This window comes from Sorex araneus, chromosome X (genome assembly GCF_027595985.1).
Source record: "Sorex araneus isolate mSorAra2 chromosome X, mSorAra2.pri, whole genome shotgun sequence".
In the NCBI taxonomy this organism is placed as follows: domain Eukaryota; kingdom Metazoa; phylum Chordata; class Mammalia; order Eulipotyphla; family Soricidae; genus Sorex; species Sorex araneus.
The window spans coordinates 51,194,655-51,210,159 of NC_073313.1; the positions used below are offsets into that span (position 1 = coordinate 51,194,655).

The 15,505-nt window shown below is 44.0% G+C and overlaps 1 protein-coding gene across 1 annotated transcript in view; it reads left to right on the top strand.

The window, feature by feature from the left end:
• Positions 1–1,635: 1,635 nt before the first annotated feature.
• GLOD5 (glyoxalase domain containing 5) overlaps positions 1,636–15,505 on the top strand; it is a 32,617-nt gene continuing 18,747 nt past the window's right edge. The window contains exon 1 of the mRNA XM_004612925.1: positions 1,636–1,695. Within this exon, the coding sequence (XP_004612982.1) occupies positions 1,636–1,695 (60 nt within the window). The remainder of the gene's footprint in view (positions 1,696–15,505) is intronic.

Consider the following 15,505-nt stretch of genomic DNA (forward strand, 5'->3'; position numbering starts at 1 on the left):
TCTTTCATCATCCTGGAGTTTCCAAAGCCTGAATTCTCACCTGGGGTTTCTGTGCATTCATGGAGGTCTGGTTCAAAAGCACCAACCCAACTACTGTCCCACAGTTTCTGAGTTGTCTGGCAGTCAGTTCTTTGTCCTCTCTCAGAAAGGGGCCATATAAAGCATCTCTCAGAATCCTGTGGAAACTTGGGTGTGCCCCAAAGGAAGCAGAAAATGGACACTGTTCATTTTCATCATCATGGTGATTCAAGACTCCAGCCTGCATGTTGCTCCATGGTTTCTGAGTCATCTGTCACACTCTGGACCCACAAAGCCCCTCCTAGAACCCTCTAGGACTCTGAAAGAGCCCCTAAGGAGACAGATATTGGACATAGGCTTTGTTTGACATCCAGGTGTGTCGAGAGCACCAGTCCACGTCCTGACCAAAGGTTTCTGCACAGTCTGTGACCTTGCTTTGTGTCCCCTGGACCCACAAAGACCGTCCAGAGCCCTCTGCAAATATGAGTGGGTACATACACAGGGTCCAGGAAAAGGAAGCAGGCCTTTTTCATCATCCACTTGTATGAAGTGCGCCAGCTGCCTGCATAGTATCCCTTGGTTTCTTCACGGATTGAAACCCTGTTTTGTGTCCCCTGGACCAATGAATCCCCAGTCATAGCCTTGTCGAAAGCTTGGTGTGCCCTCAAAGATCCAGGAAACTGATGCAGTTCTTTTCATCATCTGGGTCTATTAAGAGCGCCAGCCTGCATCCTGCCTGCAGATTCTGCACAGTCTGCTACCCTGTTCTGGTCCCCTGGATGCACGATGACCTGCCCAGTGCCCTCTGGAACCCAGGTATGCTCTCAAGGACTCAGAAAATGGACGTAGGCCTTTTATGTCATTCGTGTCAAGAGCACTGGAAAGCAACTTACCTGAGGTTTCTGCAGCATTTGCCACCTTCTTCTGGGTCCACTGGATCCACAAACCTCTCACAGAGCACTCTGGAACCATGGTCACGCACCCAAGTACCCAGACAACAGACATGGAGCCCAATTCATTATCCAGGTATATCGTGTATGCTAGCATGCATCCCACTCCAGAGGTTTTGCACATCTGCCACTATGTTCTGTGTCTCTGGACCCACAAAGTCCCTCCCAGAGCCCCCTGGAATCCTGGCTGTGTCCTTAAGTGCCCAGAAATTTGAAGCGTGATTTTTTTTTTCATACACATTTATCAAGGGTACCAGCTGGTATCCTGTCACTCAGTTTCTGTGCTAACTTCCACCCTGTTCTTAGGGTCCCTGGACACCACGAATCCCTACCACAGCCTTGTCGCATCTTGTAAGCACCCCCAGAATTCAGAAAATAGACATGGGTCTTATTCATGATGCATTTTTGTCAAGAGCACCAGCCTGCATCCTACCATGCACTAACTATGCCATCTGCTCTGGGTCCCCTGGACTCATGAAGTCCCTCCAAGAACACTTTTGAACCCTGGGTATGCCCTCAAGGACCACCAAAATGGAATTGTGTCCTTTTCATTATTTAGCTGTGGCAAGAGCAACAGACTGCATCCTGCCTCGAGATTTCTGCGCCATCTGTGTTCTTGTTCTGTATCTCCTGGACCTACTAAGCACCAACCACAGACCTCTGGAACATGATTGAGCCACTAGCAGCCAAGGAAACAGATGCAGACCTTTATTTTTTTGTGAAGCTGGTATGCCAGGAGCTCCAACCCAAAACCTGGCTTGTGGTTTCTGCACTGACTGCCACATTACTCTGGGTTCCCTTGCCCCACGAAGCCATTCCCAGGGTCCTCTGGAAGCCTGGACGCTCCACCTCAAGGAACCAGAAAACGGATGCTGCCCTTTTTTGTCAACCAGTTGTGTCATAAACACCAGCCCACATCTTTCCTTCTTCTCCTTTTCCAACCCTCCCTCCCTCCCTCCATCTCTACCACTATTACTCTTTACTTTTTTTCTTCCCTCCCTCACTCCCAACTCTTACATTTCTTCCTTCCTTCCTTCCTTCCTTCCTTCCTTCCTTCCTTCCTTCCTTCCTTCCTTCCTTCCTTCCTCTCTTTCTCTCTTTCTTTCTTTCTTTCTTTCTTTCTTTCTTTCTTTCTTTCTTTCTTTCTTTCTTTCTTTCTTTCTTTCTTTCTTTCTTTCTTTCTTTCTTTCTTTCTTTCTTTCTTCTTTCTATCTCTCCCTCCCTTCCATCCTTCCTTCCTTCCTTCCTTCCTTCCTTCCTTCCTTCCTTCCTTCCTTCCTTCCTTCCTTCCTTCCTTCCTTCCTTCCTTCCTTCCTTCCTTCCTTCCTTCCTTCCTTCCTTTCCTGTTTCCATCCATTCCTCCTTCTTTTTCTCTTTACCTCTCACTACTTCATTCCTTCTTTCCTTTCTTCATCCTTCATCCTTTCTTCCTTCCTCCACTTTCTCTCTTACTATGTCTGCTTTCCATTCTTCTTTCCTTGCCTCAGTTCTTTTTCTTCCATTTTCCCTCCTTAATTTCCTGCCTCCTTTCTTCCCTGCCTCCTTCTCTCCTTCCTTTCTCTCTCCTTCTTTCCCCAATTCCTTCCTTCATCTGTCCCTTTCTTCCTCCCCCTCCTCCTTCAACTCTTTACTCCCTCCCTCCTTTCTTCCTCACTACCTCTTTATTTCCTCCTTTCCTTCCTTCCTTCCTTCCTTCCTTCCTTCCTTCCTTCCTTCCTTCCTTCCTTCCTTCCTTCCTTCCTTTCTTTCCTCTTTTCTCTCTCCTTCAGTTCATCCCTCCCTTAATCACTCCTTGCTTCCTTTATTCCTTCTATCTTTCCTTTCTTTCTTTTCTCCATCCTTCTTTCTCTCCTTATTTCCCTCCCACCTTCTTTCCTTTCTTGGCTTAATACTTCCCTTCCCTCTTCTTTCCTCTCCTCCAACCATCTTTCCATTCCTTCTTCCTTCCCTCCTTCTTCCTTTCCTTCTTTCCCTCCTCCCCCCTTTTGTCCTTCCCTGCCTCCTTATTTACTTCCTTCATTCTCTTTTCCTTCCTTACTTCTTCTCCTTTCCCTCCCTCCCCCTCCTTCCTTCACTCCATCACTCTCTCCTTTCTTCTTTCCTTTCCTATATATAGATGCACCTGTAACAAGATGTTAGTAATATCTTATATAAGGGCTTAATGGCTCCAGGGTGAGATACAACAACCTTCACACACATTACTCTAAGGTGCCTTTTTGGATCAATTTTAGAGGATTATTCATAATAAGCAATACAAAATTAATTATTTAGGTCCTGCTTTGAGGGCAGGCTTGAGAGGGTTGGAAAATTTGGAAATATGATGGCGGGAAGGTATAATGGTGTGGGATTGGTGTTAGAATATTGAATGCAATAAATTATTGTGAACAGCTTCATAAAATAAAATTAAATTGAAAAAGAAAAATAAATAAAAAAATTTTACGAAGCCTCTCCCGGAGGGCAATCAGAATTCTAAGTCTCTTAGGCTTGCAAACTCCCAGCACCGAATCTCTAGTTCTCAGAGTTCCAAGTGTCTTAGATTTACGAACCCTTAGCACTGACTCACTCGTATGATTGCCCTCAGCGCTGAGTCACTTGTATGAGTGGGTTTTGGTGTGTGAATAAAACCTTGAAAAATCTGTCTGATCTCTGTGTGTCTCAGTCAGCAGCTGAGTGAATTGTGGCAATTTCACATTTGGAGGCTCCACAGAGATCTCTGGCCACTTCACAAAAAAGTGGCCACTGCACACTTGCTCCTTCATGTCATGTTTGAACTATCTATTGGGAAGCCAGGTATAGAATACATGTGGTATATAATTGGTGTGATAATATGTGATTTATAAGCTTTTTCATTTACTGATTTTAATTTATTTTTTGAGCCGGGCTCAGGAGACCCAGGGACTCCACTTGGTATTCTCACCAACCAGGCCCTCAGTATAGCACAAGAGCCTGAGAACATGACGTTGCTCATGTACTGCAGTGCTGGGAATACCCAGTCCACCTAGCAATGCTGGAAGCCCTCCAGAGCCCCACCTGGCATTGCTCAGGGGAACATGTAATGCCAGGAATCAAACCTATGTCATGCATATGCCATTCATATGCCCTAACCACTCTACTATTTTCAGGCCTCTTATTTACTTTTGTTTTTTGAGGGCCACACTCATGGGTGCTCAGGGCACACTCCTGGCTCTGCATTCAGGGTTACTCCTGATGGGGCTCAGGGTATCACATAGGGTGCCAGGGATCAAAACTTGCTGCATTGCTTAGTTCCTGGTCTTCATCTTCTGAATTGTTTTGTATTAGGGCCACATCCTGCTGTATTTGGGGCTTACTCCTGACTCTGTCAGCAATCACTCCCTGGCCTTGCTCATGGAACCATATGTGGTATTCAGCATCAAATCTGGATCAGTCGTGTGCCCTACCTATCTTTCCGGTCCCTTATGTACATATTTTGATTCTGTCTCCCCCATTCCTTTTGTTGTTCTTCTTATACTGACAGGAGTTACCTGGCTTACTGCTTCATAATTTCAGCTGTGCTCTCCAGAGGTGTCATACATCAGCTCAGGGTGTTTTCATGCTTTAGTGCTCTTTGAGGCCTGTGCACTGTTAACACTGCACTTAGGATCAATAGGGTTCTCTGTCTTAGTGGAGGTGTGCAGGTCAAGTTTGGCTTACCAGAGGAGGGATTCACTGCAGTGCTCACACATATGCTCACCAGAAGTAACACTTCCTGACCACGGAGCTCACACATCTTTTTAGTTGCTGTGCTCGTGGGGATCCCCTTTGTGCTACTCATTCACACCTGGTTATGGTGCAGATAGGAGTCACAGACAACAGGACTGCCAGGATTAAGCTAGCACATGTGGGACCCCAGGGATTTGAACGCTTGACAATGTGTTTGCAAGGCAGTCACTCTATGCTCCTGCAATATTCCTTTGGGCCTGGTTTATGTGGTTGAAATGTCTTGGTGGGTATTTTTCTTGTAGAAACAAGTGCTTGCCCAACCCCTCCTGTGAGCCTCTATGTAGAAACATTAAATGACCCCTAAGCAGGTCTTGGGTGGAAAGATCTGGCTGCTCTCCCAGAGTTGGCTCTTCTGGGGCTTTTGCTAGTGCTGTTGTGGACACGGGGGTAGGGTAGGCAAGTTAAGCCCAATAAAGTGCCTCATTCTGAAGGGGGAAAGATAGCAGCTGTTTGAGACATTTCATGAGACCAGCAGGGGCAGGTCACCTGGCTCTCCTGGAAGGCTCATTCCCTACCCAAGCTGCTAAGCCAAAGAGCCTGACTTGATGCAGGCTTCAGATCTACCATTACACCGTGGCTTCAAAAAGGCATTATCCTTCAGTAACTGTGACCCTGCAGTGGCACAGTGACCCACTCGTTCCAAGTTCTCATCATAGATTTGATAGGGTGATACTGGTTCATAGGTGGGCTTTATGGTGTGGCTGGGGACACACTGCTCCTGAGTAAGCACAAGGCAATGGAGAAACTACTTCCCTTCCTCATACATGTAAAGCACATGAACCAGATCTTTCAGCTAATCTCCCCAGTTTCCCCTGTCACTATTTCCCTTTTTTTGAGGAGTGGGTATCCAATTTCAAAATCTTAATGTCAGCTGCAGAAGGCCAGACCATGTCAGGCTAGGCCAGATCTGTGGGGTGTTAGTCAGAATAGCTGTTTCCAGTGATAGTTGGAAATGATCACTCTAGACAAGGAGGTAAAGGGATATATATGACAACCTTTAAGTACCTTTATTGCAAACCATAATGTTTAAAAGAGAGAGAAAGTCTTCCATAGAGGCAGGATGTGGGTGGTGAGGGACTGTGGTGCAAGTTTTTGAAAATGGGGACATTGGTGGTGGGAAAGGAAATATATACTGGTGAAGGGATGGGTGTTCTGACATTGTATGACTAAAACCCGATCACTAACAACTTTGTAATTGTGTATCTCACAGTAATTCAATTAAAAACCAAAAAGAATAGTCATCTTGCGGGCCCTATTCTCAGATACTGGCCTTAGCTTCTCACTTCTCAGTCTTACGACCACTATCCTTGGGTTCCTCGTTGGCCCATGATGGCGACTCGTCTTTTTCAGCCTCCTCTTGCCACTCTGGGGCATGCTTCCTCCACAGCCAATTCATCTTTGGGTCCCCTCCAGGGAACATCAATAGTTTAGACCAGGCCCCTAGTGATCTTACTTAACCACTCATTATTTTTATTACAGCCAGTAAAGCTTCACTTGGGGGTTCTGTCTCCTTGCCTATAGCTCTCACAAGCCCCACAGGAGCTAGGGCCAGCTTCTGTGGGCAGTGCCCGGGCCCCAGTATCCAAAGGGCATAGTGAGCTGTCCCACCACTATTTCTTTTATTGTTTTCTGTTTGGGAGTTACACCCAGCACTGCTTAGGACTTACTCTTGGACCCGTGCCCAGGGTTCACACCTGGTGGGGTTCAGGGGACCATATGGGATGCTGGGGATCAAACTCGGGTTGGCCATGTGCAAGGTGGATGCAGTACCCATTGTACTATCCGCACCCACCCTCCACTGTTTCTTAAGGACACCCACCATTCTAATTTGACCAGTACTGGTACCATGAACTCACCATGTCCGAGTGCAAGGGAGGGTGGGAAAGGGGATTTATGGCTGACCAGCCACTTTACAAAAGCTCAGCAATGGGAAGAGGACATAGGACTTTTGGAGAAATCACCTGTCATTGTGTCTTCAACAACCTCAGGCTCAGGGTGTTACAGAACTTTTATTTTGGTTCTTGGGGCGAGTGATTTTCAGTTCTTATTCCTGTCTCTGTGCTCAGGGATCACTTCTGGCTGTGTTCAGAAAACCATGTGGGGTGCCATGAATTGACTGTGTGCAAAGAAAGTGCCTTATTGGTTGAAATATCTTGACAGTCAACTCTGTTACAGACTTCTGACTAAGAAACAGACAGCACTGAAGAAGTATGAGGGAATGACCCAGTTTATTATACATGCAGACTGTCCTGGCTACCACCATAAGTGATCAGTCTCCAGCACAGTTCACACAAAGTTATTTGGGTCACACCCAGAGATGCTTAGGGTTTACTCCTGGTTCTGCACTCAGGAATTACTCCTGGCGGTGCTTGGGGGACCATATGGGATGCCAGGGATCAAACCCACACAAGGTTTTCATACATTTGTTACTGTGTATGTTGGGTGGGGGGGTCCTAGAGTTAATGCATCCCATGGTCATTACATTCTTACATTCTTTTCCAGGCTTTAGCTTTCTATTCCTGTTCACACAACTTTTGCCAGATTTATACTTTTCTTGGCATGATTTCATAATTTACCACCAATTCATCCCTGTTCAGTCCCTGAAATGAGTCACTCAGAGGTGCTCTTAATTCTTGCTTCATTCCCTATTCTTTAAGCTTTGCACTGAACTCAACTACAAGCCTAACATAACTCGTATGGAAGGGGTAGTTACTACCAGATGCAGACTACGAGATGCAGCCCACTCTATCAATTAGGCATTCCTCTGCTCTGAGAAATACAAATATGACACAAAGGGGACCCAGAAGTTGGGTATAAATCATGGGGACCACAAATTGCTTCCACAGTCTGACCAGTCTTGTTCATGTTTATATCTACCTGGGAGGCTAGCTAATTAAGAGTCACCTGGCCAAACCCCATTGCAACAGCCCCCCAAATTGCACCAGTGGCGCATATAGCTGTTAATAATGTTGTAAATTATAAGGGATCTGTGTACCTGCCAGTAGTTTAGGTTTTGGAGCACACCCACAACATCCCCGATTCACGACAGAAAGATCGGGAATCAGGACTGCATATTCACAGAAAGACACCAGAGGGGGCTGGAGTATTTGCCTTGCACGTGGCCGAATGGGTTTGATTCCCAGCACCCCATATGGTTCCCTGAGCACCATCAGGGGTAATTCCTGACTGCAGAGCCAGGATTAACCCTCGTGCATCGCCGGGTGTGAACCAAAAAAGCAAAAATAATAATAATAATAACATCAGACGATGGCAATTGCAATCATCTGATAGATCCCGGTCTGACAGATCAGATGGGGTGGCATATTTGTCTGGAATCAAGGAAGTGACCAGACCATAGTTAGCACTCATATTACCTCCCTGGCTGGGTCCCACTCTACAAGAGTGTTCTCAATTACACCATGGTTTGCAGAGTCATGTCTAATATAAATCAAGCTTTAATTATTAATAAGGTCTAGGGGTATAGTGCCACCAGCAGGTCAACTTGTACCTGTGGGGCAAGTGCATCAGCAGCCTGATGGTGCCTTAATACTTCTTGATACCCCAAAATTGCACTGTGCCTTTGGCAGGACCCCAACAACTTGAAATTACCAAGAAATTAAATGGCCAAAAGTTAGGTATGTGGGAGCCATACCACCTCCAGCTCAGCTATGCAAGCTCATTTATTGGCCTTATTTCAGAGACCTATAAATCTCCAAAGATAAAAAAAACGCAGTTAGGTCCAGCAGTGCGATATTTCTGGTAATGAACAACCAAAGGGCTAGCAAATGCATACGGGCCCGAATGTCCACCTGACTTGGGGTCAAAGACTACCATGTCCTGATAGGGACCGCATTAAATTTGTATAGTGCTTTGGGCAGTATTGCCATTTTGATAATGTTAATTCTCCCTATCCATGAGCAGGGGATGTGTCTCCATTTCCTAGTGTCCTCTTTGATTTATTGAAGTAGTGTTTTGTAATCTTCCTTGTATAGGTCCTTTACCTCTTTGGTTAAGCTGATTCCAAGGTACTTAATTTTCTGAGGTACTATTGGGAACGGGATTGTTTTTTAATGTCTCTTTCTTCTCATTCATTATTTGTATATAAGAAAGCCATGGATTTTTGGGTGTTAATTTTGTAGCCTGCCACTTTACTATATTGACCTATTGCTTCTAAGAACTTTTCTGTAGAGTCTTTAGGGTTTTCTAAGTATAGTATCATATCGTCTGCAAATAGTGATAGCTTGACCTCTTCCTTTCTTATCTGCATGCCCTTGATATCTTTTTCTTGTCTAACTGCTATGGCAAGGACTTCCAGTACTATATTGAATAGGAGTGGTGAAAGAGGGCAACTTTGTCTTGTGCCCGATCTTAGAGGGAAGACTTTTAGTTTTTCCCCATTGAGAATGATACTTGCCATGGGCTTGTGATAGATGGGTTTGACGATATTGAGGAAAGTTCCTTCGATGCCCATTTTGTGGAGAATTTTCATCATAAATGGGTGCTGGATCTTGTCAAATGCTTTCTCTGCATCTCTTGATATGATCATGTGGTTTTTATTATTTCTTTTATTGATATGATGAATAATGTTGATTTAATGCGGTTCCTATCAGGATACTCATGATATTTTTTCAAAGAAATAGACAAAACACTCCTGAAATTAATATGGAACAATAAACCCCCACGAATAGCTAAAGCAATCCTTTGGAAAAAGAAGATGGGTGGCATCACCTTCCCTAACATCAAACTCTGCTACAAAGAAGTAGTAATTAAAACAGCATGGTATTGGGCTAGAAACAGATCTGCAGACCAATGGAACAGAGTTGAACATCCTGTCACAGACCCCCGAATATAAGGCCACTTAATCTTTGACAAAGGAGCAAGAAATGTGAAGTGGAACAAGGAAAGCCTCTTCAACAAGTGGTGCTGGGATAACTGGATAGCTACTTGCAAAAAAATGAACTCTGACATCTGTCTAATATCAGGCACAAAAGTCAGATCAAAGTGGATAAAAGACCTCAATATCAGACATGAATCTATAAAGTATGGTAGAGGAAAATGTAGGCAGAACTCTTCATGACATTGAAGCTAAAAACATCTGTAAGGATGAAGCAGCACTGACCATGCAAGTGGAAGCAAACATAAACAAATGGGACTACATCAAACTAAGAAGCTCCTGCACTTCAAAAGAAACAGTGAACAAAATACAGAAAGAGCCCACAGAATGGGAAAGAATATTTAACCAATACCCATCTGGTAAGAGATTAATATCCAGGATATACAAGATACTAGTAGAATTGTACAAGAAAAAAACCTCCAACTTCATCAAAAAATGGGGAGAAGAAATGAACAGAAGTTTCCTCAAAAAAAAAAAGAAATACAAATGGCCAAAAGGCACATGAAAAAATGCTCCACTTCGCTAGTCATCAGGGAGATGCAAATCAAAACAACAATGAGATATCGTTTCACACCACAGAGACTGGCACACATTAAAAGAATAAAAGCAACCAGTGCTGGTATGGATGTGGGGAAATAGGGACGCTCTTTCACTGTTGGTGGGAATACTGACTGGTCTAGCCTTTCTGGAAAAAAATATAGACAGTCCTTCAAAAATTAGAAATTGAGCCTCCATATGACCCTGCAATAACACTTCTGGGAATATATCCCGAGGATGCAAAAAAGCACAGTAGAAATGACATCTGTACCTATTTGTTTATTGCAGCACTGTTCACAATAGCCAAAAATCTGTAAACAACCCAAGGGCCCTAGAACAGATTACTGGTTAAAGAAACATTGGAACATCTACACAATGGAATACTATGCAGCTGTTAGGAGAGATGAAGTCATGAAATTTGCTTATAAATGGGTAGACATGGAGACTATCATCCTAAATGAAATGAGTCAGAAATAGAGGGACAGACATAGAAGGACTGTACTCATTTGCAGAGTATAGAATAACATCACATGAGGCTGATACCCAAGGAGAGTAGATACAAGGGCCAGGAGGATTGCCCCATAGCTGGAAGCCTGCTTCATGAGAAGAGGGGAGAAGGCAGATGGAATAGAGAAGTGATCCCTAAGTCATCACTAAAAAAATGATGGTTGGAGGAATCAGTTGGGATGGGAGATGTGTGCTGAAACATCATTATTGAGACAGTTTCCTCTCCTCCTTTACTAGTGATCTAGTAAATAATTATAGCAATGAGCTAAATTTGCTTCACATAAATGTCGCCAGTCATTTTGCATAAGCACAGTAAGAAAACACACAGACTTTTTTTTTTGCTTTTTGGGTCACACCTGGCAATGCACAGGGGTTACTCCTGGCTCTGCACTCAGGAATTACCCTGGCGGTGCTCAGGGGACCATATGGGATGCTGGGAATCGAACCTGGGTTGGCCGCTTGCAAGGCCAACGCCCTACCCTCTGTGCTATCACTCCAGCCCCAAAGACTCTTTTTCTGTTACTTCAAATTGAGCTCTAATGGCTTCTCTGGGCTCCGGAGCAAAAGATTAGAGAAAAGTGACTTTTCTTTCTAATATCTTGTCATCTTCCCCAAACTACAGGCTTCATACCAGTTGGTTTTAGTCTTTCCCAAAGACCTATAGTTTCTCGCATTTTTTCCTTTGGGTCAGAGCCTGTTCCATGACTGTGCTCTTGACCAACCAAGTATAGCTCTATTACAGGTGGACCCTTAGATACAGGCTTTGGTTTCTCTACCTGTACCTCTCAATTCCAGGCTGGACGACCAAGATTGGAGCCATGCTGACCCACTTCCTCTGGAAGATTCATCCATAGGGAATGGTATCTAGTCATCTGCACATAAGTGGAGCTCTGTTATTTCAATCTGTCTCTAAACCACTGCCACAAGAGGCCAACTCTGTTGTTTTGCTGCCTCATCAGAATTCTGACCAAGAAACAGACAGCATTTGAGTAGTGTAAGGAGGCACCCAGTTTTATTTGCGTGCCTCTTTCACCTATCTATTGCCATGACTTGAGCCTAGAGCACAGCTCACACAAGGTTTTTATACATTTGGTCCTGGTGGAGTGTGGAGTCGGGGGCAGGGTTCTGTGGTCATTATGTTCTGTTACAGGTTTTAATGTCACTTTACTTAACATTCTTGCAGCTTCTCAGTTCCTGTTCACACAACCTTGTCAGACCTGTTCTGTTCTTGTTATCATTTCATGACTTATGACCTATTCATATCTGTTCAGTCCCTGGAATGAGTTATTTAGAGACCATGCTCCTAATTCCCATTTCAAGAAGACTTGCTTGCAACACAGATCTATGGTAACAAATTAGAGGTCCTCTTTCCCTTCTCTTTGTCCTATGCCACCTTGACCAGAAGATACCTGCTTAGAATTCAATGAAGAGTCTCAGATCTAATGCTTTTAGCTTAGTTTAGTATGGAACAGGGGGAGGGAAATTGAGCCACTATTTGATGTACTCAGGGTTTATAGAGCATAGATGCTGCTGGGATTTGAGGAACCCTATGTGATGTCAGAGATCAACCCTGGGTAGGCTGAGTACAAGGCAATGGCTGTATTATCTCTCTTGTTTCTGGTGCTTTATTTTATAAAACACTATTCCCCTTCCCTTCCCTCTGTTAAAGTTGATGTGATAAGCAAGGGTCATATACATTCTGGGTTGTTGTATTCCCCAGTTTGTTCATCAGGTTATGTGCTTTCACACTCAGCATTATGCAAGCGAAGGGATCAAACCTGGTTGAGGTGTAGCCAGAGAGCTTTTGCAGAATGAGGGAATGCAGATAGCAGAGCTACCAGGCACAAGCATTAGAGATTGGAGAATTGAACTTGGTGCATGCTGGTGGCACTAGGCAGGGGTCGAAATCACAGCCTCACATTTGCAATGCAATTGCATTAGCCACTGACCAGTCTTCTGGTACAAAGCTAATATTTTCCGGGAGGGGGAGCAGGCGGAGGTTGGACCACACACAGTAGGCTTGGGGACAACTCCTGAATCTGTGTTCAGGGTTGCTCCTGGCAGTGACGAGGGAAATTTGTGGTGCTGGAGACCAACTTGAGATGGGTCACGTGCAAGGCAAATGCCTTAATCTTTGTACTATCTCTGCAGTCCATTTTAATTTTCTTTTTAGATACAGACTTCGCAGTGGCGTTTGTGGATCTGACAGTGTTGAGTGATTGCTCCCAGCATATTTCTCAAAAGGCACATGAAAAAATGCTCTGCATCACTAATCATCAGGGAGATGCAGATCAAAACAACTATGAGATACCACCTCACACTACAGAGAATGGCACACATCCAAAAGAACAAAAGCAACCGCTGTTGGAGGGGATGTGGGGAGAAAGGGACCCTTCTACACTGTTGGCGGGAATGCCGACTTGTTCAGCCCTTCTGGAAAACAATATGGACGCTGCTCAAAAAATTAGAAATTGAGCTCCCATTCGACCCAGCAATACCACTTCTGGGAATATATCCCGTAGAAGCAAAAAAGTATAGTCGAAATGACATCTGCACTTATATGTTCATTGCAGCACTGTTTACAATAGCCAGAACCTGGAAAAAACCCGAGTGCCCAAAAACAGATGACTGGTTAAAGAAACTTTGGTACATCTACACAATGGAATACTATGCAGCTGTTAGAAAAGATGAAGTAATGAATTTTGCATATAAATGGATCAACATGGAAAGTATCATGCTAAGCGAAATGACTCAGAAAGAGAGAGACAGACAGAAAGATTGCGCTCATCTGTGGAATATAAAATAACAGAGTAGGAGACTAACACCCAAGAATAGTAGAAATAAGTACCAGGAGGTTGGCTCCATGGCTTGGAAGCTGGTCTCACATGCTGGGGGAAAAAGGCAGTTCAGATAGAGAAGGGAACATAAAGTAAGCTCTGGTTGGAGGACCCGCTCGGGAGGGGAGATGCATGCTGAAAGTAGACTATAGATTGAACATGATGGCCACTCAATACCCCTATTGTGGACCACAACACCCAAAAGGAGAGAGAGAGAACAAAAGGGAATGCCCTGCCACAGAGGCGGCGGGAGGGCGGGGGGAGGGTGGGGGGAGGGCGGGGGGAGGGGGGATGGGATTGGGAGGTGGGAGGGATACTGGGTTCACTGGTGGTGGAGAATGGACACTGGTGGAGGAAGGGGTGCTCGAACATTGTATGAGGGAAACTCAATCATGAAAATGTGTAAATCTGTTACTGTACCCTCATGGTGACTCACTAATTAATAAAAAATAAATGTCTAACAGAATGATCAGAAATATTTCCATAGAAGAAATTTTGTAAAAATTGTTGTATCTGACCTCGGGAACATTAAGTCCTTGCTGAAGGTTTAATAAGCGGTTGTTGCAAGTTAAGCCTTCTGTGTTAATTTTTTGTTAGTTGAGATTGGTTGGCTTCTGCATTACATTCCAATCCAACCTGGTGTGCTACTACAGGGTCTTCATTTTGTTTCTTCAGTGGTCTTTGGTCTGCAACTGGTTGTGTTCGGGCTTACTCTTGGCTCTGTTCAGGGATCATTTCTGGCAGGGCTCAGGAGATCATAAGGGCTGCCGGGGATGGAACCTGGGTCAACCATGTCTAAGGGAAGCATGTTACCTGATATAATATCACTGTAGGCCTAATCCTTTATGGCTTTATGCTTGCTTTTGGACCACATCCATCAGTTCTCTATGCTCAGCACCACTTCTGGAGGTGCTCAGGGGGCCATATGGGGTCCTGGAGATTGAACCTAGCTTGGCTGCATGCAAAACAAGTTGTACTATTGCTTCAGTCCCTTAATTTTTTATAGTTTAGATAATAGGATTACAATAGAGTTCAGATCTTTGATGTTGATGTAGCTACTAAAATTCCATGACCATCCTCTTAAAATATCCTTCTGGATGGGTGTTTGAGCATTGTATAACTGAGACTTTAACTTGAACGCTTTGTAACTTTCCACATGGTGAATTAATAAAAGAATTAAAAAAAAGAAATTAAAATAAATAAATAAATAAAATAAAATTTCAATCTATACTGCATTCTAAGTAATAAAATTTAGATCTAAGTGATTTTAAAAAAATATCCTTCTGGTAAAACCTTTCTTCCCTTCCACCCCTTCCTCTATTATTTGTTGATTGACAGTTATGGTTTTGGGGCTTACTTTTACCACACCCCCAATCATCACCTATGTCTCCAGACCCACCTATGCTCCTAGATTACATCCAGATAACCTAATGACTGGAACAGGCCCCCTCCCCCCAAAACTGGCACTCTCAAGTCTGTGACCCAGTATCCAAGCTTACATTATAGATTGATTAATTGATTAATATTAATTGATTAATTATCCATACCCTTGATTTATTTCTCAATATACCATGGCTGAGTGAGATCATTCAGTATTTGTCCTTCTCTCTCTAGTTTATTTCACTCAGCCTGATACCTACCAATTCTACCCAAGTTGCTGCAAACGAAAGAGCTTTCCTTTTTTCTTGTGGTTGCATAATAATCCTTTGTGTATATAGATCACACTTCTTGATCTATTGATCTGTTGGATGTGTGGATTATTTCCATATCCTGGCAAAGTACTAGGATGTGTCATGAGCACAGGTTTGCATATCTTTTTGAATGAATGCTTTTTAGTCTCGGGGATAGATTTTAGAATTATTTATTATTTCTTTTTTGGTTTGGGGGCCTCATGAATCTGTGCTCAGAGGCATACTCCAAGCTCTGTGCTCAGGGATCACTTCTAGCATTGCCTATGAGTGTTCTGTGTGGTGCCAGGAATCGAACAGAAGTTGGCCATGGGCAAGGCAAGCAACCCCTTT